At 32.0% G+C, this 21,707-nt stretch overlaps 2 protein-coding genes across 3 annotated transcripts; one reads left to right on the top strand and one right to left on the bottom strand.

The window, feature by feature from the left end:
* Positions 1 to 2,222: 2,222 nt before the first annotated feature.
* eIF3d1 (eukaryotic translation initiation factor 3 subunit d1) lies at positions 2,223 to 9,275 on the top strand. The gene is made up of 10 exons (XM_068775522.1): positions 2,223 to 2,497; positions 2,646 to 2,836; positions 4,472 to 4,625; positions 4,798 to 4,907; positions 5,016 to 5,154; positions 5,589 to 5,749; positions 6,507 to 6,638; positions 7,117 to 7,323; positions 8,295 to 8,490; positions 8,999 to 9,275. The coding sequence occupies exons 1-10, from the start codon at positions 2,305 to 2,307 to the stop codon at positions 9,157 to 9,159; spliced, it is 1,644 nt and encodes a 547-aa protein (XP_068631623.1). The 5' UTR covers positions 2,223 to 2,304; the 3' UTR covers positions 9,160 to 9,275.
* Positions 9,276 to 9,743: 468 nt separating this feature from the next.
* Positions 9,744 to 20,474, bottom strand: LOC137931990 (facilitated trehalose transporter Tret1-like). Of its 2 annotated transcripts, XM_068775523.1 has the most exons (8): positions 20,369 to 20,474; positions 20,167 to 20,264; positions 18,026 to 18,160; positions 16,815 to 16,898; positions 14,662 to 14,940; positions 13,724 to 13,844; positions 11,052 to 11,183; positions 9,744 to 10,355 (listed from the first exon to the last, which is right to left on the bottom strand). In XM_068775523.1, exons 1-8 carry the CDS (start codon positions 20,412 to 20,414, stop codon positions 9,817 to 9,819), a joined length of 1,434 nt encoding a protein of 477 aa, XP_068631624.1. In that variant the 5' UTR covers positions 20,415 to 20,474; the 3' UTR covers positions 9,744 to 9,816. The 2 variants fall into 2 exon arrangements, with proteins under 2 accessions (XP_068631624.1, XP_068631625.1); XM_068775524.1 differs by lacking the exon at positions 18,026 to 18,160.
* Between the last annotated feature and the right edge of the window lie 1,233 nt (positions 20,475 to 21,707).

Raw genomic sequence — 21,707 nt, 5'->3', positions numbered from 1 at the left:
ATAATACATTGGCGAACAAAAATTATGATTAACATTTTTCGTTAAACCTTTGCATTATGTGATGAAATTTATATACACGAGTACATTAAAGGATTTAAAAAATCAATATTTATTTTAAATAAAAATTTGAACACTGAGAAAGTGTCGGATATTTTTTTAAATCTATTTTAAAGTTTAAATTATGTCACTAATGTTATATAAATAAAATATAACTTATACAAACACACACTGCACATAATTCCTATTCATAAAAAACATGAAATCGAATAAGGTCGACAGATAAATAGATAGTTAGATTATCTTTAAGTCAATAACAGTAATATAATACTTATGTATACTTACGCGTGAATTAAAAACTTGAAACTGTTTTTTAAAAACCGATTTAAAAAAAAGACACTTGCAATCGCCACAAATAAAAAAAATGTACTTATAAAGTATCAAACGAGACTGAATATTTTAAATTTGGAATGAGCTATTATAACAAGACGAGGGCCTTCCCGATGCTTTATAATCGAGAACCAAGATACTTATATAATTTTCCAGGAACTAGATAACATATCAACAGCTATCAAAAAAATTCAACTAAGTGGCCAATCTTAAAACACCATTCATATTTAAATCAACAAGAGATGTTCTAGAAAATGCAAGAGGTCATGACATGTACACCCGCCGACCGTTCTCTCTTTCTCTCTCTCTCTCCCTCTCTCCCTCTTTATTTACAAACAGCCAGAAAGCTTCCATCAAATTTGAATTTAATTGATATTTACTTGAATTTAATTGCCATTTTTTGATTGATATCATATTGTTTGATTGTTTTTAATTTACATTGGGGTTTGAAATTATTCGCGATATTTCCATTTTTTCTTCCTATGAGATCTTCCGCAATACCTTTGGAAAAATCAAAAAACAGCCAAAGAACCGGACTCTTTCCAGATATTGTACTTAGCCATACATTTGGCATATCATTTTTATTTATTATGATTAATATTATTTAGTCAAATAAAAAAATTCGAGATTTTGCGATTTCATTTTGAAGACATTTATGTTTCACATAATAAAGAACTAAACTCCGTTACAGCTCTTTAAGATCTCCAATCCAGTTAATTACTGCTGATATGTTTTATTTAGCAATGCTAACCGATGATGAAAAATTAGCCATTCAGTAATAAAGACTGGGCAATTCTGACCTACTGGAGCAGTGATTAAGCTAGAAAAAATTGTTCCCGCCATTAACATATTCTTACTATACTCTCGGCCTTATTTCTGATGATTATGACTTTTTTCATAATTATGTTCAACACCGTAACAGTAACAACTTTGAAAAAAAACTCCACAAAAGAAGAGGTAGACAAAACCACCTTCAAATACCTAACTCTCGCTCCCGGGATATCTTTTAACAACGGGATCATTGAACTTCTTAAAAAATTGCAGAAGTTCCTCTTTAACAATGCAGCTTATTCTAAATTATAATATGATTTTCATTTTTTGTATTAATGTATGTACTAATCATCTATTTATATATTTGTAACCTAGCTATAAAAGCTTTCGGCTTTCATAAAGTTATCGCTGTTTTGTAAAAACTATTTTGTGCCTATTCTTTTGGTATAAATAACAACAATGATTCACAAACATAAATATGATTAATAGTTTTAACTTTCTTAATTATTGCATGTAAATAATTCATTGCTATTTTTATGAACACTTAAAAAATCATTTTGATAAAATTTGTACATAAATATAACTTCCTAGTGTTTTCAGAGTCCTGGTATTGTGTTTTCTATTTTTAATTAATTTGTAAAAAATTACAAACATAAATAAACAAACATTGAGGTTACCTTTGTAAATTTCATTCAAATACTTAATATTTACTGCACAATTACACAACACTAGCTTATATTATCCATTTAAACGATTTTAAACTGTTATATGAAATATATGATAAAATTAAAAACACTGAGTAAACCTAATAAAAGAGGTTCATTTTTGTAATTGTATGCCATGTACAAAATTCGCAAGACCCCAGTTCGCTCTTTAGATAAGCCATTGTATTTTGGAACTTATAAAAAATACATTTAACTTGGACACGATTTATTCCATCTGTAGGTGATTTATTAATAAAACTGCACTCCAAATGAATTCTAAAAAAATACTGTGTCTATCTTTTTATCTGCTTATCGATCATTTTTTATTGTAGGCAACCCAGACAAAGCATTAACAATTTACAACACGAAAGTGTCGTGTGGCAACTGGTGAATTAAGTGTGTTGAGCGGTTTACTAAAATTTTGAAAGGGAAGTTAAATATAATGTCTGAGCATGTATTGCCGGCTGAAGAGCCGATACGGTTTATAGCGCCGATAATTCAAGATAATCCCACAGGATGGGGTCCATGCGAAATGCCGGAGCAATTTAGGGACATGCCTTATCAACCTTTTAGCAAAGGTGATCGTCTAGGAAAAATTAGTGACTGGACCATGGTACAAGATAAGAAGTATCAGAGTAAGTATTATTTATTTAAAAAATTGTCAGTGAGGCTTCTTACGATTTTATACGAGATCATGGTTTGAGGTTAAGTCAAACTGACAATCTTGACAATTTTTCTTTGAAAATTATTATGTTCTTCAACATAATTATATATATCTTTTAGATAAGTACGCCTCACAATTTGGTCCTGGTTCTTCATATGCTTACTTCCACGATGAGGATGAAAGCACTTTCCATCTGGTGGATACAACAAGGGTGCAGAAACCTCCATATCAGCGCGGACGTGCTCGCGGACAGAGAGGACGCGGTGCAAGAGGCGCCCGCACTCCTGGAGGCATGACAACATTGAGCAAGGTAAATTTAACTTTTAAGCAATTGGAGTTTTTATATAAACCATCTTGGTTTCTGGTGAAGCGATTTTTACGTTTGCGACTTTTACTTCGGTATTCAGTGCGATAAATTGTGCTGTGTCTCTTAAAATATTTTTACCATAAATAGACACACTCTTAATGTTATGGGAAGATAAGTACATATTTTGTTTTTTTATTTACTGGGTTGACATACAGAATAGACCTGTAATGTGATTGGTTTCTCTGCAAATGATGTCACATCTGAAAAATTGAAATTCATGTCTCCTGTTCACAAGCACAAAAGAGTGAAGTGCATGCCATAAAACATTAAGGCACAGGGAAGACTTGTTTGTAAACTTTATAAGACTGTGTTTTTTAAGTTTTTCTTGGGGTGAGTCATGTAAAACTAAGAGATTGATTAGTCTTACTCATACTTAACTGAAATTGGAGTGTAATTTATTGTGTGACTCCTTAAAATTTAAGAATAATCCACAATTACTTTTGAAAATATTGTTTTCAATTTTTCAAAATATATGGAGACTTTAAAAATTAAAGATTACTTTTATGATGAGACCATTTATGTCTCACCAGAGTAAACAAGTTTTAGATTTGCTGTGCAATGGGTGGTGGAACATGATGTTTAGTATTCGGTGTTTGCAGTTGACCTTTAAATATATAGTCTCATTATAGGTTTTATATTACAAACATGATTTTTAGGAAACAAGTTTCTCCCAAATGTTCATTTACTTATTCATATTAACAAAATAGATAGGTCATTTACAGTGAACAAAACTTTGAAACCTCCAAATGCTCTGTAATCTAAGAAGAGCCCAGATCAAACTCAGTACATTTTCATATTCCTTTTCTTCCTTCTTTTTTTTTCATTTTTTAACATCCCATATAAACAAACTTCACAGCTTACAATACACAATTACAAGATGAATATCAATAAATTGAATGTTTTTCTTTGGTTTTTATTGAGACATTTTTAATACACAAATATATTCAAATCTGAACATTTTTGCGACATAAGTTGCAATGCCGATCATATCTATATAGGTCTCCACATTTTGGCTAGTTTTGCACGCCCGTGATAATACATTTCTGCATGTTAAGGGGTTAATGGTCACCTTCACTATATCCTTAAAATAGTAGTAGAGTATTCCCTAGTTTTATTTCTTAATAAATACAATGTAACAAGTTTTTGTAAAAGATTTTTTCAGTTAACTTCAAATCTCAAACAAAAAATCTTTAAATTTATTTGTTTATCATTACAGTAGTCCACAAAAAGGTTACTAATATTATTAAGATTATTGTTACATCTAGTGCTTACTATGAATTTATCATCTATATTATATTATAAGCATTCAGATGTCTTGTGAACACACCCTTTAAATACAGGCACTAAACAATATTTAATAGTTTTCTCTTTCTGTCCTACATGTTAGTATCAAAAATAGACAGGTAGAAGCATGTATCTAGACTTTCAAAGTTGCCTTTTGCATAAAAATGGCAATGAAACAAAATATGCTGCCTGGATTGTTAAGATATTTTATGTAATATTAAAAAGTCACCTGTTCAATATAAATGTTTATGGACCATTATTTTTAGTAATAAATCAATAAATATGTGTTTACAGCAACGTGATCGCAAACTTGGTAAGCGATGGGGTCAGCGTGGTGCTCCAATGAAGATCCGTGATGCATCTGTTACTGTTAGACCAACTTGGGTAACTATTGAAGACATGGACTTCCCTCGACTTGCTAAGCTCTCATTGCCTGGAATTAAAGAAGGTGTGTAGTATTCTTCAGTAATATATAAAAAAAAATTTCTTTTAAAAAAATATTTAAATCAGTCTCTTTAGATTGACTTATTAGAATGCTGTGCCTGTTTATATTGATAAATCATTTAGCACATTAAGGTGAAAAATAGCATCCTCTGAGAAATTTATGTATTTATTTTCAGGCGAAGATATTGTGTGCAGTGGTACTTTAGAGTACTACGACAAGGGCTATGACCGTGTCAATGTAAAGCATGAAAAGCCTCTTCAACGTATTGACCGCATCTTCCATACGGTAGGCCTTTTATCAAACATTGCCCTACAATTTATTGTAGTTGTTCACATATATGGTCTATTTATAAAAACTCCTAATGCACTTTTAAAATATCAAAATTAATTTTAGGTAACAACTACTGATGATCCAGTAATTCGTCGTCTGAGCAAGACTATGGGAACTGTCTATGCTACTGATACTATATTGGCCACCATTATGTGTTGCACTCGCTCAAACTATTCTTGGGATATTGTCATTGAGAAAATTGGTATGTATGTGTAGAAATTTCATCTTAATGTTAACTTAGTCTTACTACTTAAATAAGTGTAGCCTTGATGTCTATTATATCCCTATAAATTTTAAAAATCCCTACAAGTTGCTCATAGACTTATACTATGTAAATAAATAATACTCATGTTAATCCCTTCATTTAATTTGTCTACAATGTAAAGGGTATAGTCTCAAAAAAAAAAATTCTACCACAACTATGGTCACTCCATTTTATCAGTCCATCGTCATGCTCGCAAACTATGCCACTCATGCTCTTTTTTTATCACCCTACCTTTCTCTTCTGCCTTTCTTTTCTCGGTCGCGGTACAACAGATCCGGTAGCACTATATTGATAGTAACCACCGAGGCAGCATATCATAACACTACTTGTATGTCAATAAAATCAATGTCAATATTTTTAAATTCTTTCAGGGGACAAGTTGTTCTTAGACAAGCGTGATAACACTGAATTTGATCTACTAACCGTCAATGAGACATCAGTGGAGCCCCCAGCAGATGATGGCAACTCCATCAACTCTCCCCGTAACCTGGCGCTTGAAGCAACCTTCATTAATCATAACTTCAGTCAACAGGTAATAATTATGTTTTGATTGTGGCACCAGAGTTATGGATAATCAACTTTATCTTTAAATTTTAAAACAGAATATTTTCTTCTGCATTGGATTTTCGGTTCATAGATATTTCATTAAACTTGTATTTATGTTATGTATTATGGAAAGTTATAATGAATATTTGTGTAGTATTTTTTCTGCAAAGCAGAACCAATCAGCAATCAAAATAAACACATTTCAAAACGTTAATAAGATCATTCATAATAACTTTCTGTGGAACTTTAAATGTGTGAGGAAAAAATAATTTTATTTATGTCTAACAACTAATATTTTAATGCCTTTGTTCATATAAAATAATATAAATAAGAAAATTGGATAAGTACCTAGTGACTTAGCTAGCTTCAGTACTATGAGACATAATTCTTTTATGTAATTATCATCACAAGCAGAGATAAGATCCACAAATACATAATATGCAGGGATATTTTTTTTTTAAAAGTAAATATTTTCAATGTCTTTTTAAGGCCAACCAAGTATTATCTCATTTATTTTCGTAATTCTGGATTTTTGGATACAAAATTGTTTTCAATAATAACTTTATGCGTATTTAGTCAAATATTTGATTTCTTAACATAAGACATAAGTGTAGTTCACATACACATAATTAAATAATCCATTCGTTTTTTTTTTTAAATTAAATAACTTCCAACAACAATGCAAAAAAGTAATCAAGTTATATTTGACGAATCAAAATTAAACAGTTTTTAATACCTCACAGGTTCTGAAATCAGGCCCAACTGAAGCGAAGTACAAGTTTCCTGAGGCAAACCCGTTTGTTTCCGAAGAAGAAGAGGGTGAAGTAGCTTCAGTTGGTTACCGTTACCGAAAATGGAATCTTAACAATGGTGTTGTAAGTAATATTTACTCAATGATTATAAATATTTCTTTATTCTGGAATTTAATTTCAAATTTTAATTTTATAGGTTGCCAGTATTATTTAATTTTATTTATATTAAGGTCTACAAAATTAAGTATAATAAATACAAAAACTAAGAAATTAAAAAGATATTGAAGCAATTGCAATTTGAATGACTGGTAACTAGGTTAACAAAAAAAATGATTTTTGAAAATAAAAATCAGAAAAACCATAAATCTTTTTACCTACATACCTTAATATGATAAAGAAATCTTGGTAGGTAATTGTTAGTCTTTAGTTAAGCATTTAATTTTTTTTTAATTGTTATTGTTAAAATATATTCATCATATTATATTATTAATCAGATTTTTAAAGAATTATGAGTAGTGTGAACTGTTTATTATCAATTGTTAATGCTAATCCAGAAGATTTTGATTGATAAACATGACATTTTAAAATTATTCCCATCCAGGTGCTTATAGCTCGTTGTGAACACGATGCAGTGATGCAGGGTCCTCAAAACGAGACCCAATTCCTGACGATCAAAGCATTGAATGAGTGGGATTCAAAATTAGCTAATGGCGTTGAGTGGCGTCAAAAATTGGACACGCAGCGTGGTGCAGTCTTAGCAAATGAGCTGAGGAACAACTCTTGCAAATTGGCTAAGTGGACAGTTCAGGTAAACTTAAAATATTAATTTTAATCTAGTTAACATGTAATGTTTCAATATTTTTTAAACTTTTAATAAACTGATTATGTTATGTCATTGTCACTGTCTTAGGAAGTCCACTGCAGGACCCAGGTGTCCCTTACAGTTTTCGAATTGGACTGGTTTGATGCAGCCTGCATACTGCGTTTACTGACGACCTTAACAAGATCAAATGATAGTTAGTCATCTTGCTTGTCTCCTTTCCAGAACCTTTTGGTACCAGTAATCATAATTAAGACAAATTAATCCGCATCGCGAAAATCCTACTTTCGACTGACTGAATCTCTGTAAAGATTTGGTCTAGTCCTCCATCACTAAACTTCAACTGCTCCAGAAAATCCTGTTTTAATAATTTAATAGACTAAATTTGCTAATCACTTATGTATATTTTATTCCACCTCTGGTATTGGAGTATTAAATTGTCAAGAATATATTTTTAAGGTCCTTAATTACCTATCATGTAATGTTTTTTTTTTATTTTTGCTTACTATAATTATGTTTAAAATAGTTATCTGATTATGACCAACAGATAGAATACATTCTTTCAAAGGCTTTGGTACTGAATAATGAAATATATATATATATATATATATATATACCTTAATATAATCCTGAAGCGTAATAATATGAAGTAACACATATTAAGTGAAGTACATACACTTGCAATTGCAGAGACCTGTGCATTCATACTATGTATGACTAGTCAAAGCTCACAGAGAAACAAAAAGGAGTAAATGTTTTATATGCAATTAGTGGGTAGAGATGAATTACCACTCAAGCATGTATCTTTTCCTTAAAGACTAGATGAAATTACAGTGACAATTATTTTGATGATTTGAAATTGAATGCACAAGAATAATTTTACACTAAAAAGTATTGTGGCTATAGTGGCCATGAATATGGTGTGTGAGCGTTAGTTTCAATTTTTTCTCTTTTTTCAGGCTCTGCTGGCCGGTTCTGACCAAATTAAGTTTGGATATGTATCGCGAGCACAGGTGCGCGACAACTCGCGACACGTCATACTGGGCACGCAGCAGTTCAAGCCACATGAGTTTGCTGCGCAAATCAACTTGTCTATGGACAACGCTTGGGGCATTCTGCGATGCATTATTGACATTTGCATGAAGCAAAAGGATGGTTAGTCCTTATTTTGTTAGCCTATAGTTACTATTATTTTATATAAGGAGAGGGCTATGCTTAAAGATTTGCTGCAAAATCAAATCATAGATGAGTAAATCCGTAAAAGAACCAAGATCATTGATGTACTTCGAAAAATTGCTAAGTGGCAGTGGGGCACATCATTCATGCAACTGACAGCCATTGTGACCGAAGGTTTTTCTATACAGAGCCCTAGCCGCCAGTAGACCCGGTATGGCTAGGCCCACGAAGTCGCGGAAAGTCACTGGCAGCGCAAGACCGGTCATTGTAGCAATCTATCGGCTGACATGATCCTTGAAAAATTTTGCCCTAGAATTATGTTAGTGATCATGTTCCTGCTAGCCTAGCCAGTGGCCTATTAATGTAAATCACAGTTCCACCTCTGAGTAGTACACATTGCTAGTATTTAATAACATGTTTCTGTATTCCATATGGCATCAACACTAAATTTTGTAACAACCACATTAACATTGTTTTTTTTTTCTAGGTAAATACTTAATCATGAAAGACCCTAACAAGCCCCTCATCCGTCTGTATGACATTCCGGATAATACCTTTGAATCGGATGCATCTGAAGAAAGTGGTGATGAACCAGCCGACACGCCTTTTGCTCCATTGTATTCTTACGGAAACTCTAAAAGGATTTAGACCTTAACATTTTGTTCATAACTATTAAATTGATATCTGCTTTTTTAGTGTATTAATGGTCTGTATTAACTTTATGTATTGCATATTTTCGCCAGGAAAATACATTTTTGGTCACACACGAGTTTTTTTTATATTTGACCACAAATTTTAAAGCGTATTTTTATTTCTTACAAAACTATTTTGAAGCCTCTGTCTACATACTAGCACTCACTCATAATGAGTGAGCAAACATTTGAACTTTAATTGTTATTCATAATTACAACACAATTATTAATAACAATTAAAGACCAAAATTTCTGTTTTCATTTAGAGTTTCTCACCATTCATCAAAAATAATAAACACTAAAATTAAAAAGAAAATACATTTTTATTAATAACACAAGGTTTACACAAGTTATCTTCACTTTTGATGGTAATCATTAATGCAACTTATTTTTTCATTTTCATTTCCTATTATTGGTGTTTAATATTATGTCAGAAATAAATTGTTATTACAATTCAAAATGTTAACTAACAATAAGAAAAAAATTAATTAAGGCATTAGTTTCTACCATTCACGGAAATGTAAAAAAAAATAAACGAAGAAAAGAAATTACTTTTTTAATAAATAAGTAAACTTCGTATAAATTACCTTAAATTACTAAAGTAATAATCTAATTAACTATTTTTTTCTAATATCTCTGAATCATTTCTTTCATTTAGCATCTCTACTTCCAAATTCTTTTTACCGTCCATAAAGTCCTGTATTTCTTCTAATGTTTTACTCTTCGTTTCCGGAACAAAATAATAAATGAAAACTATACCCAAATATGCTATTAATGCGAACGACCAAAACACAATGTAATGTCCAAACATGTCCTTAACACCTTGGTAACATTTAGTTACGACGAAATTTAAAATGCATGCCATCATCGTGGCAGAGCTAGATGCCACTGTTTTTACATTTATGGGAAATAATTCAGCTTGCATTATGTAAGGGATAGTTCCTAAACCAACTGCATACAAAACATTAAATAATAATACTCCTACAAGTGGCATTGAAGAGATAGTTTCTAAACTTTTTGCACTGATATTTATAGTGTCTTGCAGGAAGAAATATAATCCTACTATCGTCATAGAAAAAGCTACGCCGGCAGAGGACACTCCCATCAGAATTCTTCTACCAAAGTATCCCGCTAAAAATGTGGCTCCAACACCTGAAATGGCGTAAAAAAAAATTTATATTAATAAAAGTACTAAAACTAAGAGTTTTATGATTTGTCGCAATAATTTTTGTCGTAAATTATTTTTATTATATATTTTATTTTTAATTACATCATAGAAGCATTTAAAAACCGCCAAATCTAGCGTGGTTCAGATATCAAAAATGGTACAAAATCGTGTATTCCTTATTCATTATCATTGCCTCTACAACTCACGTTATAAATTATACATGTGACTATATTACAATGGTTTATTATTGTGTGTGACGTAAGAATAAGACTGTTCACCGAAGAGTGAAAAAATGAATATCATTGGTATAATAAGTTAAGGATGCTTTTACATATTGACAAAATGTCATTCTGTCTGTAGTTGACACGAAGCGGACGAGTTCTATCGGCTACTCCAATACGCCTTAAGACGAGTTTTAATTTTTTTTAAAGGAATAACCGAGTTAGCACACTTAAATTTCGTTAAAATTGTTAGCGCATACTTATTTATCTCTTTAATCAATTGATAAAAGTACGATGGCGGAGTCAATTTATTAGAGGTTGTAAACTATATGGGTAAAGGTTGTTGATAATGAAGGTGAATATATTATTGATTAGAAATGTAGTCGTGTGAATTTAATTTAAGAAAGCGACATTACTTTCCGGTCCCCCTAATATTTAACAAAATAAAATCATACTCACCGGCTACTAGCTGAAGTATACCATATACAATACTGACATACGCTCCTGGCACAGAACTGCTTTGCGCGAAAATGTTTTCTAAATAGGATTGAATCGCCAAACATCCAGTCATATATTGCAATATTTTCAGCCCTGTATATTAAAATGTAAATATTTACAATAATATTAATTTCTATTATTGTGTTTGTTAATAAGTGTCTTACTATCTAGATTTTATAATATTTTATATAGTAACTTTAAATAATAGATAATACTAATTATTGCAATGTTTAGAACGCCATTCGTTCGGCTCATTTCATGTTGTTTGATCATTTAAATAGAACAATTACACGATTTTTTTGTTACTTCCTGACTTAAATACTATTATGTATACCTGCACGCCTTAACTTACATGTCGCAGACAACGTTTCTAGTTACTTTGATTTACAAAGTTTTATTTTATTTAACCCTTTCCTTACCGCAGTCCGTTCCGCCGAAACGACGCTACTGAACCGGGCATGTGCGCCGTGAAGTGTGCACATTGCATGGCGGTAAGTTGATGTTAGGATTTTCATTTGTGTTACATATTTAAACATGTTACTGGTATATTAATTAAAAATAGAAGTTAGGATACTTCTTAGTAATTTATTTGGCTGTGATAAATCTTAAGTTAGGTATCTAAAAGCCCTCGTTACACGGTGGATACCGGCTTACTCCGGCGCTGGTACACACGGGTCGTCCAGTGGACGCCAGCTAAGTCCGGCGCTAATAACGAAAAGGGTTAAATAGTGTATTTAGTGTATACGAATTATTCTAAACAATGTGAGAAATGTTTTTTTTATACATGAACTAAATTATCTATACATTGTATAATCTGCAAGCGGTTAAACAGTAACATTACAAATGAATATATATCATCGATACTAAACATTGTAACCGCGACAGTGTATCGTTAGGTAATCTAATAGCTTAATTAATGATAACAAATAATCAGAAAGGTAGCGAGAGAGAGTATTTGCAAAATTAGTAATCGATATTAAAGATAAGATAAAGATTGCACGTGCTTAACATTGTTACAAAAATAAACACAATGGAATAGACTGATAAGATCGCACAGACCTAGTGAGTTTATTACTGCATCCATGTGCAGGGTGCTAAGAAACTTTATACGGTGATTTAGTTTAGTATTTCTAGTAAATCAACAAGCACTGGTCGCAGGTTGTATATATTTTAAAACCTACTGGATACACAAACTATGTTATAGGAATCTGTAGTGGCTTTTCGTGGTTCAAAATAAATAATATTAATGTTAATAAATTAATGTTAGACAATGTTGGAGCATTTTTGCACTGTAAATCGTAAGAACGATATTCATTTTTACTTAAACGGCCACGTCAAAGAAAATCGCCGCTTCTGGTCTCTACGAACCCGCAACCCTCGACTAAAACATCAAAAATCATTGCATGGCCCCCTGATAACTGTTTGGAGTACGTTATCCATTAATGAAATGCAGATGAGAGAATGAGAATTTCTTTATTCTAAAATGTTCGAGGCGAGTCGATGAATATAGCAATGAGAATAATCAACGCATGATTACGGTTTCCTTTTGCCGAACCATCGAGCTTATCCAGCGTAATCATCACATATGCGGTTCCAACAGGATGGTGCGACAGCGCACACGGTTAAAGCTTCGACGAATTTATTTCGGGAAGCTGTCCCACAAAAACTGATCAATCGCTTTGGAGATATCCAGGGACCACGCAGGTCACCGTACTTTACGTCAATTGTTTTTATTATGAGACTGGGTTGCTATGAGGCCAAAGAGAGAGTACTATAATATTACCCGAAGTCTTTTGAATTTAAAAGAAAATATTCGTCGAGAAATCGGCTCAACTGGACTAAGTTTACTGCGCAGAAGACAAAGCACCGTTTAAACAGTGTGTGCTACTCGATGGATGACATGCTCTTTCTATCGTTCAATGCTTTAAGCTTAAAATATGTGTCAAAAATTACATTTTTTATTTAAGTTTAAAAACATAAATCTTCCAACAGACACCAGAAATAAAGACCACAAATGTTATGACTACATTGGTTTCTGACACATTTTATTTAGGAGACACATTTTTTATATAAATAATAAAATATTTTTAAACAAATTTATTAGAACATTCGTTTTAATGTAACGTGTTTAAAATTAAATTAGACTAATGCAATGTTTGAGGTTATACTTGAACAGTTTTTTTTTAATTTCGCATCTTTTTCTTCTTTCATGTTTCGATAATTTTTTATTGATTGTTTACTCATACAGACGTTAGCGAAGGACGTCCAGTCAAAAGGTGGATAGAAGACCTTGTAAGGTCCAACCGGTCCTTTTAGGAATTTATGGGAAAGACCTATGTACAACAATGATGACTCGAATTCATCAAGTTAACACATCTTACTATGGACAACAAGCATCCCCCACTAGATTTAAAAAAAAATTGTCTGAGGACATTTGTGTAACAAGGGTTCCTAAAAAAATACTTAATACATGATAGACCACCTTGGGGAATGATGTGTTCGCCTCCAGACTATTTCAATTTGTAATAAATATATTATTCATGTATTATTTCTAAAAAAAATGAACCCGCGAGGTTTCTTTCGCCTATTTTTCTCTGAATAAATAAATTTTGAAATTGATAGATAATACACACCTGTTACAATATACACAGCCTTCCTGTATTTCATATTGCTAAACAATTCCATTACTGTTGATTTGTTTTCCATGCTTTCTCTTACATGAATTCTGATAATGCCTAGCTGCTCCTCGGCCCACTGCAATTATTTAATTAATGAATATTGTGATTGTTGAGAATATCTGGATTTTACATTATTATGGTATAGTAACAATATCTCTGCAAGATTATTGTACTATAGTCGCAGGACAGAGCTTGAACTAGAAAATACGCAACAGTTAAGGATGGTGTTTACATGTAAATATACATTTCACGTACGAACGCGTCTCTTGCCTTTGTGTTGATTGCTACTGTGTACTATAGGATTTAGTTAAGTTTTATTTTGCGCGTTCTTACATTTGTACTTAATATGTGACTTAACAATGAATTTTGGCCAATATATTGCTCTTAAAAAAGAAGACAGTGGTAAAAAATTAATATTGTCATGACCACCCACATAACTGTTAAAATTGATTATTGTAGGTGAGACATATATTTTGTAAACACCTATTTTTTATAAAGTAATCGTGGATATATCTGTAAGTCTTCTTGGTATAATAAATAATAAATCTCCGATGACACAAAAGACGAAAGAAATATTGTCGCTTGAATCGCCGGAACGTTCGATTCTCTCGAGATATTGTTACGCTACTAGTCGAATATAAAAACATTCTCCGAATCTTTATTATATCAGACGAAAAATTTTTATTAGCGATGTCAAAATTGACATTACACACTTTAGAAAATACTAATGAAGCTATTTCTCCGACATATTAATTATTAAAATTTTTACTAGCACATTTTGAAGAGTGTTTTATGTAAATCCATACTTTACACTTTATTTACAATCATCGCCGCCCACTACATTCATTAGACACTTTCATTCTGTCTAGCGTAAGGGTAGACTCATATATTACCTTAACGTCTTTACATCCTTTTAAGATCATGAACACCTTTTTGGCATCTGCAAATCTTTCATCTTTGAGATGATAATACGGAGACTCTGGTAACCATAGACAAAGTAGCAAATTGATGACAGGAATTGCTAAGACTATGGAATTAATTGCTGTGTAAGAGACAAATGGTCCTATGCCGTACATCGAAAGAGCTCCAAGATTGATCATGACTTGCACCAACATGCCTAGGGCACCTCGAATTTCCTTGTCTGCAATTTCTGTTAAATAAACCATTGTCACCTAAAATTAATTATCTTATAAGAAACACATCCATCGGGAATATTACAAACGCAACTACTAGGTGTTATAATTTTGAAAGAGATATATATGAGTTATTTTCATAGGAATTTCATAGAAATTTGTCTGACGTTGTTTTATTACATGTCTGCGACGGTAATTAATTCTTTATTTATTTAAAAAAATAAAAGGCTACTCTTTATATATTTATGACTTAAAAGCTGGAGATTCGCTAAAAGACCTTTCTAAAGGAATTAGCATTCTAACGTTTGCTTCTCAAAATATATTAAATATAAATTCTTTTATATAAAATTGTGACAGACACATGCAAAAAATAAACTACAAAATCAAAACTTCATGGGTCTGAGTTCATGTATAATAAAGCATTTAAGCGTTTTTAGTGTAACGAAATGGAATTTCGGTTGTAGACTAATTGACATGGTTAATAATATAACGTATACATTAAAAATTGTTAAATTTTATTAAAAAAGATAAACCCGTTGAGTTTGATGGCGTCTCTGAGAAAACGGCTCGGATTGCTGAGTTTATCAGGTGGTAGCTTTCTACATATAATGTTAAAATAGTCGACTGTTAAAAAATTCATGTAATGGCCTACTTGAATAAAGATATTTATAATTTGAATGTACAAAAGGTTTATTATCTATTATGTGAATGACCTGTGTAATTTATTCTTTTAATTATTACATATATTATTATTCACTCAAGATCATAGTAGATCAGTATTCCGTGCGATAGTAGTTTACTTATGTACTGGCTACACTAATGTTTTTCTAATGTTAAAACGTAATTTTTAATAATGCGTGTAAATACGTACCTGTGTGAAGATATTTTCAATTTGAATATATGATGACCTGTAGTGTACGAGGGGTCCAAAAACGATTGAAAAAAACGTTTGAATCAAATTTACACGTATTTTTATTAAGTCAATCAAACTTACAAACGCTGTACCTTACATAATTAATAAGGTTATAATATATTAAGGATATTTAATATAAGAAATAAATATGCATTAGGGGGACCGGAAAGTAATGTTGCTTTCTTAAGCTAAATTCACACGACTACATTTTTAACAAGTTTTTATTTCTAATCAACAATATATTCGCCTTCGTTATCAACAACCTTTAGCCATCAGTATACAAATTTTCAATATGTTAAAGATCAATCGGTTTTTCTGAAAAAGGTCCCTAGTCCCCCTAATACGTAGGTCATCAACAGAATGAATCACTTTTTGTATAAAAGATAATAGCAATTCATTCGATTATTTAATGATTTTTTTCTCTCTATAATCATTGTAATGTATAAATATCGTACCCATAATTAATTTATCATATATTTATTTAAGAAAAGGACCAATATATAGCTACTTCCGCCGTGCAGCAGGCGTGCATTTTGCACTAATAAAACACCGTGTGTTTGGATGCCCCGTGGAGGGGTGAAACACGTGATGAGTGATTTAACGGTGGTAGTTGTGTAATTGGCATTGTTTGCCGCATGCGCATTTATCAGCGGGCTGGCAGGCGGTGCACTTTATTGCACGACTGCTGCTGCATGGCGGAAGTAGCTATATATTGCGCCTTTTCTTATTTAGGATGGACTTCTGCAAAGTAACGCCTGAATCCATTACACATATATTTATTTTGTCTTATATTATTGTTATTTATAAAGACCTGTTAAATTTTTCTATTTTATTCATTTATTATCGTTTAGGTATAAACTAACATAATTTTGCCATGGGCTGTGTACGCCTACAATAGGCAAATATGTTCGATTTCGTACAACATATTACGCAACTAATATAAACGTATATTATGTTTTATTGTTTGCGTGCCTTTTATAAAAAATAAATAAATACTCACCACTGCAGTAATTCCATTCGATATTCCACTAAGAAATCTACCCAGATATATTAGGCCAGGCATTGTTGTAAACAATAGCATAACCTAAAATAATTAAACAAAAAAATATTACTTTTTAACTTAAATAAAAAAAAATTACTTATGCTTGTTTGTTTTTATAAACAAGCGTGCAATGCCGCGGATATTTTGTACAAGAAAAATAGTATTTTTGGTATTACTCTTACAATGAATCTCGAGCTGGAAAACAAATCTGATTTTGGAGAGAAGGTATGGTGTCTACCACACGTCCCACCATGTCGGGAATTAAACCCACGGTATGGGATATTCAGTGATAGTCTATAAATAATAGCCTACAGCGCTCACATAAGAAAACTAAAAGGCATGATAACATAACTCCTTTTTTAAAATCAGCAGCGGTATAGACAAAAGAACTTGACGAGATCCGCGAATGAATGAAATTAACCGAGGATGAAAAGAACCGCTCAGCTGAATAATAAGTTGAAGTAGCAGAAATCGAGGAACAGATGGTCGCTAGGGCAATAAAGTTGTCTATCCAAGAGGTGGTCGGACAGACCTTGTTAAAGTCTTTGAAAGACGCTGATTGCAAACCGATTCCAACTGGTTTTATTAAAAATGGAAGGAAATGGAGCCTATACAGCAGTGTACTACGACAGTGAAGATAATGTTGAACCATTTTAAATTTCTTCGAATGATAACACCGCCTATTCCAATTTTCATCTTTTTATAACACTCTTATTCTTTTTAGTTTAGTGTAAGATTGTACATAAAAATATGGACATTAAGAAACATATTACTAGAGTATAAATTGATGAGTACGGCTTAACTATACAGATGGATCGGCTATTGGTGTTAAAACTTTTAAAGAGGCGAATGTATAGAACATTTCTCAACTAAAAAATTTAAAACTGTTATCTTTAGCTCAAATCACCTCTATAAAGTGATCACTCTGAAATACATTACATTTTTTTTTATTGGAATGTGAGTTCTAACGATATGTTCTGATCTCAATGATAACTTCTTAGTAGCGAACAATACATTTTTATTTTCATTGCGGTTTTTTTTTGTTTCTGAAATCATTGATTTTTGTATACGGTGTACCATACATTAATTGACAACAAATAAGTTATAAATTCATCCCTTTATAGCTTTTACATCTATGCAATCAGCCTTTATGTCATAATGTAACATACCGCACCAGTTACTCCAGGTAAAGAGGCAAACAATATTGTTCGACAGCGTCCAACTCGTTCGCATAGAACTTGTCCTATATAGCAACCGGGCAGCGCCCCCAAAGCCGCTAACGCAATCGCCCATGATATTTGAGCCTGAAGGCAAATAATTTCTGCAATTATTTCATTGTGTGACTTTAGTGACGAAATCCTTTTTTGGTATAAAAAATAAGATGTAAAATGATTTTCCTGTCAGGTAGTGACGAAGCAATTGTAAGTAAAAATAAGTCTAAAATTTCGCAGTGCAAGAGCAGCATTACATCATCATCAGCGGCAATTTGAACACGGGAATCACACGACATAGCGCATTATATTTGGGGGATCGGAAAAAAATATCGCTAGCTTAAGTTAAATTCACACGACTACATTTTTAACAAGTTTTTATTTGTTATCAACAATATATTCACCTTCGTTATCAATAACCTTTTGTCAAATAGTTCAAATTTTCTATGCCGGGGCGGTAGAAATAAATAGGTCTTTCTGTAAAATATGTCGACAGAAACGTTACTTCCCGTCCCCCTAATATTTACATCGGGTGAAAAAGAGCGCTTTGCAATACGGCCAGAAGTAATGAGTACTAAGTGTGATTGGCTGACAGTTTTTATTAGTTGAATATTATTTTCATAGTTTCAAGCATCGGTACAAATATGGGCTAAATTTGGTCAATATACACATCACGAACCCTTTTGTTTTGTGAACTCTGTAGCTGTAAAACCCCCCCAAGGCTTTAACTTCAGCCCCAGCTTTAACTGCAACCCAAAAGCATTAACATCATCAGAGACAATAGCAATATAGACACTTTTACTTTGGGCTTCGAGTTGTCATTACCTCCAAGATCTACCAACCCTTTGAAGAATCCCACAGCAAAAAATATTAATATTACACAAGGAGTTATATACAGAAGATGTTATATATACAGACGCTTGGTGTTATGTTTACGTTTAAACAGTGCTAATGCACCATAAAGTATCGATTGACTTCACCTTCTATTAAGGACAACTTCCTTCAACAAGCACTTTGTTCTTCTAAATAAACATATAAATACAAGTTATTTTAAAAATTATATCGACCGAAATAAATTATATTTGCTTTTAATACTCTATTTTTACAATAGCACTACAAAAAATAATCCAGTGGCGTTATGCAAGTAGCACAATAATGTAATATCTGAATTTAGTGAAATCATGCGTTTGGGATATTGATTTGAACATGTATCCACTTTCTATTAGAAACCCGTTTAATTCTGAATTTAATGTTTATTCATTTGAATAATATGTGCTATCGTATATGCTTAACTCGCTTTGACCAAAGAATGGACAATCGTTTCGTTGAGAAGCGAGTCGATGCACTTCGAATAACGTCGTAATAGTGTTGACAAACGTCGCCCACAACATGCTATTCATGTGCCGTGCGACTATTGGAACTCTTTATTATAATATTCCCACTACTTATATAAATAGTTATGAATTTAGTCAATACAAGTATTCTGAATGAATACAGCATGCGCTTTCTTGACAACTATTTATGTTTTCACAAGATGATCATAAAAATAAATTGTAAAAACATTCCAAGTTTTTGAGTCTATTGTTTCTGAAGATGTTAATGCTGTTAGTCCTAAGGCTTTTACAGCTTCATCAGTACTGAGTTCACGGAGCAGAGGGGTCCGTGAACTAGATAAGTTTTTTAGGATGCAACTTCATTATATATTTTTTTGGATCGTGTCATCGAGTGTTTTTTTTATAATTTTTCCTTAATACCATTGCTCATCTTAGAATTTGTACATATTTTCCTCTTAATTAAACTAATACATCTTTCATTCTTAACGTTAACACTATCATTTAGGTTACCAGCGGAATAATTTTTCTTGTCATGGTTGACCGCCTACAGATAAATACGAATAAATGTTTGCTAAGGTTCCCTACGTAATGATAGCGTACGAAAACGACGTTGTTATTTAGTCGACTCCTTCCTACTCCCACTACTTTTATCACATCACGCGGCATTTTATTTCATTTCTATAAATGACAAGAGGTGAATTGACAATCTGACTGCTGTCATTTCAAGTGACTTCATATTTCAATTTTTAAAGAAAAAAAACTTACGTCTGTTAGGAGTAAATTTGCTTCACCACTTTTTATTTTGGGAATCACTGGGGACGACCACGAAATCGTAGCGCCCGTGAAAGTAAACGCGAATGTCGCTATAACAAAGTCTTAAGGTTAAAATAAACAAAATATTTAATTGTTAAGTAAAAATACCCTTTTTTAAAGAACAATTCACTTATAATTAATAAACATTACATACCACATATACCAGCGAAATATTGCACTGTTCTTTTAGTTTTACTCATTTTCGTTTATATTATAAATATGATGACAAACACTTTGCATGAACCACTGCCATTCTACGAACTCAGTTCGACACTGTTATCATCTGTATAAACAGTAATAGATGTGTTATCTTCTTTATGACAGTTAATGTATATTCATACGTATAACACGTACAAAGGAAATTAAAGCATAAATAAAGATTATTTAATGTAAACGTGTATTCTAAAGTATTATATGCTTGGAAGGCCATCCAATGAATCCATTTATTGATAATAAAAAACCTTCACCTAAAACGATTTAAAATTAGCATATTATTTCTGTCGTATATTAATTTCCATGTTTATCATTAAGTCTTAATATTTACACCATTGCATTCTAAAGTAAATATTTTTACGTGCTACCCGATATATATTTTTTTAATCTATATCCTTTGTACTACATATTTAAATGATTTCCGTTCTAAGAAAAAAAATTATAGTTCGGATCACTTTGTCAGTGAACAAGTTTCGCCGAAACTGTGACAGCCCGTAAAGCTATCACCGTCAAATTCAATAGAATGAGAGTAATTAAGAAAAAATATGTAATATTGTTTTTGTGGTATGGCGTTAATTATTGATTTCCTCCTGAATTGAAAATAGCCACGCAATGTAACTGATCAATCATCAAGCAATTAAAACATATTTGCGTACGCGAACTTGTTCCTGCAATTGGTATAATCGCGTTGATTGCTGTCGAGGGATATTAGCATGATGTCAAATCAAGTATTATAATAACTTGAACTTGCACAAACTTTTACAAGCCTATATATGTTAAATTACGAGTTTTACTTTAGTTTTTTTGCTTGTCGTACCATGTAATCTAAAATCACTTTATGTCCGAAGCGTTCGAAAAAACTGCATTACTTTGTTATTGATAAAAATGGGGGAAAAAAATTGAAAGCTGTTCCAGAAGGAAATACTTGCCGATTATTAAACTGTTGAGTTTTAAGTAAGTATATATAATTCTAGGAGTAGAGAGTGGTTTTCTATGCGAAACAGAAGCGTCCGTGTTTGAATTTGACTGTTACGTGGCTATTTATACACCTGCGGGAATCATGGAAAGTTCCCAGTCGCGCGGTTTATAGTATTACGAGGCCGGTCCCCGTAAAGTAATGTCGTTTCTGTCGACATATTTTACAGAAGAACCGATTGTTTTTCACCGCTCCGGCATTGAAAATTTGTATACTATATGGCAAAAGGTTGTTGATAACAAAGGTGAATATATTGTTGATTAAAAATAATAACTTTTTAAAAATGTACTCGTGTGAATTAAAC

This window comes from Battus philenor, unplaced genomic scaffold, assembly GCF_028537555.1.
Source record: "Battus philenor isolate CCGP_79_NKW_IND1 unplaced genomic scaffold, ilBatPhil1.0.hap1 SCAF_9, whole genome shotgun sequence".
NCBI lineage: Eukaryota > Metazoa > Arthropoda > Insecta > Lepidoptera > Papilionidae > Battus > Battus philenor.
Note: the sequence above shows the minus strand (reverse complement) of the source record. Positions and strands in the feature narration are given on the sequence as shown.

What these genes read in the sequence shown, in the direction of transcription:
- eIF3d1 (XM_068775522.1), top strand. Translation starts at nt 2,305, where the DNA reads ATGTCTGAGCATGTATTGCCGGCTGAAGAGCCGATACGGTTTATAGCG. An exon ending in ATTGCCTGGAATTAAAGAAG is followed by an intron (nt 4,626 to 4,797) that starts GTGTGTAGTATT and finishes ATTTATTTTCAG; the next exon opens with GCGAAGATATTGTGTGCAGT. An exon ending in TATTGTCATTGAGAAAATTG is followed by an intron (nt 5,155 to 5,588) that starts GTATGTATGTGT and finishes AAATTCTTTCAG; the next exon opens with GGGACAAGTTGTTCTTAGAC.
- LOC137931990 (XM_068775523.1), bottom strand. Translation starts at nt 20,414, where the DNA reads ATGAGTAAAACTAAAAGAACAGTGCAATATTTCGCTGGTATATGTG. An exon ending in TACCTGGAGTAACTGGTGCG is followed by an intron (nt 16,899 to 18,025) that starts GTATGTTACATT and finishes TAATTATTTTAG; the next exon opens with GTTATGCTATTGTTTACAAC. An exon ending in CGAATGGAATTACTGCAGTG is followed by an intron (nt 14,941 to 16,814) that starts GTGAGTATTTAT and finishes AATTAATTTTAG; the next exon opens with GTGACAATGGTTTATTTAAC.